The sequence below is a fragment of the Schistosoma mansoni genome, chromosome 2 (genome assembly GCF_000237925.1).
Source record: "Schistosoma mansoni strain Puerto Rico chromosome 2, complete genome".
NCBI lineage: Eukaryota > Metazoa > Platyhelminthes > Trematoda > Strigeidida > Schistosomatidae > Schistosoma > Schistosoma mansoni.
The window spans coordinates 12179728-12182147 of record NC_031496.1 but is presented as its reverse complement, the minus strand read 5'-3'; the positions used below and the strand labels follow the sequence as shown (position 1 = coordinate 12182147).

General features: G+C 33.0%; 1 protein-coding gene across 1 annotated transcript; it reads right to left on the bottom strand.

Annotated features, from left to right (window-relative positions):
- Window positions 1-2234: 2234 nt before the first annotated feature.
- Window positions 2235-2420, bottom strand: Smp_201470 (uncharacterized protein; the record flags this gene model as incomplete). Its single annotated transcript, XM_018795701.1, has 1 exon — window positions 2235-2420. One exon carries the CDS (start codon window positions 2418-2420, stop codon window positions 2235-2237), a length of 186 nt encoding a protein of 61 aa, XP_018649988.1.

Sequence of the window (2420 nt, the reverse complement as noted above, 5' to 3'; positions counted from 1 at the left end):
TATTCTCAATAGTCAATACTAATAAGATGACTAACTGCACAGAGAAAATGTGCTTCGATTTCATTATCTTGAAACACCATTGAAAGTTGGTAAAAGTCAACATTTATTGTTTAAGTTACATTCACTCGTCCATTTTTCCCTACCAGATGAAAGGACTTGTTAGGGTATGTCTGAATTGCTTATATATTAGAAAACGAAAATCTTTATCTTTGTAGTGGTAACAAAACGACCAATTTCCTAAAGACGTTTTTTATTCCAGAAATAGTCTGTCACAGGCGTCAAGTGAAGGCAGTTCAAGCATAAGATCGAGAATAAATACCAATCATAACTTTTATCATTGGTTATGAGTAAAATGTTATAACTAAGCAAGCTAATATATAAACTACGTAGCACCCAACTTTCTGTAGGACTACTGACTAGATGAAGTTGTCATAAAATACGATCGACTTCATGCTACTAGGTCAAAAATTTGTGTAATAGAAGCTACAAAACAAGCGTTTTTCCAGGGATGACTAATCAATCGGTTGTTTTTATTACTTCGCAATCTTGAACGATTTCCCATTTGTGGTCAGTATATTATTTTCCAGTTACAGAGAACGAATGCTTCGTGTACCTTTTTGATGCCATTCACTTGACTCATCTGGCTTTATAGCTTTTTTATATAAGCAACACAAGATGACTCTCTATTTGCATTAAATCTTGTGTACAAAGTATTATATTACTGTAGCAAGCAGTATGGAGTGAAAGAATTCGAATTTAAAAATGCTAGTATAACGGTGTTTTAATAACAAGATAAAGAGTTTACGAATTTTGTTTTGATTTAGTCCAGTTGCCAGTTTATCCAGTCTTTTGACACTATGTATTAGCAAAAATAGAATTTACAATAAAAAAAGAGAACTTGATCAACTCAGTGAATATTCTAAACATTATAACGAACCCTAGCAGTTGTTTCGAAACAAAAAAAAAACAAATTAAATTATATTGTACAGTGCTGTTACAAAAGTATAATTGGATGAAGCGTATATATAACTAATGATATCCCAAATCAAAGTATCAGTTCAATATCAAGAGATGCAAGCTAAATAATACTGCTTTTCTGGTCTTAATGTTCATATTGAACAGACATCGTAAATGGTCAACAGGGACATGAGTTAACAACTGAAAGTTTCCAAACAGACTTCGTGGATGTAAGGTAGTACTGAAGCTTTAATTGATATATATATATATATATATATATATATATATATATATATATATATATATATATATATATAAACCCCAGATGGCATACTGTCTAGTTTACGAGTACGTTGGACAAATTATATAGAATAAACTAGAGAGTACTACTAGCTTATGAGGCCAAACACCTTTGGTTTCGGTCTCAAGTTTTGGTTGGAGTTAAAAGCAATCAACAGTTGGAGAATAAATATCAAATGCAGAAGTTAAACAGTGTCACAAACACATCCAATCCTCCTTCATTAAACAGTTACTCTGTATTTTTTATTTGCCTTTCTGCTCGGCAATTTTGTTGAACTATGAAGATAGATATATTAACTTCAAAACTACCTTGCGCATCTACAGTGACTTTCTAAATTACGACAACCAACTAGATTATTCAATTCGCAACAACAAAATGTTGGTACGGTTGCAAAAGATTTTACGGCTAATCACAATCCGTCTATTCTACAAAATAATTGAAATTCGAGCCACAAAAATTTCAAACTTATAAGACGTCCTAGTTGACTTTTTGAATATTAAACAGGAAAACATGAAAGTTATACACCACGAGGCTTTGTTGAGTGGGGAATATAACAGAACAGTGTTTACGTTAAAACACTTCAAACACATCCCACTTTTAATTGCGATTAGTTGCCCAAAATATAACAGGATCCCACTTAGTTGTGGAATCATATGCATATAAAAAACGAGCACTTATAAACCTCCGAAACACTAAGCCCGACTACCAAAATTTCAACTCGATGGAATGTGATAGAATACCACTCCACTGATCCCCTTATAAGAAGCACGTTATTTTCGAAATCAGAGTGAAACAGTTAGTTTTTATTTAGATCACGTAATATTATTTAGACTATAAAATCACAAGTTGGAGCAAGGAAAATATTATACAAACTGACATGTTTCGATGTAGATTCTCTGTACAAATAACAGCAAAACCAGTCACAAATGGGAAAAAACACATATAGGAATGCATTTGGAGTCTACATGTATTCATACTAGCTTGTTGGAATACTGGAAGGCCTGGTCACAAAGAACAATAACACGACTAAACCAGCGACAACCGCAGCTAAAGTAGGAAGAACAATTCTTTTCACCTGGTCGGGTATTTCTTGCATGTCCTTACGTCTTTGTAGCTTGTCTTTCTTTGTTTCCTTTGTAGTACCACCTCGTAATTTCCTCAT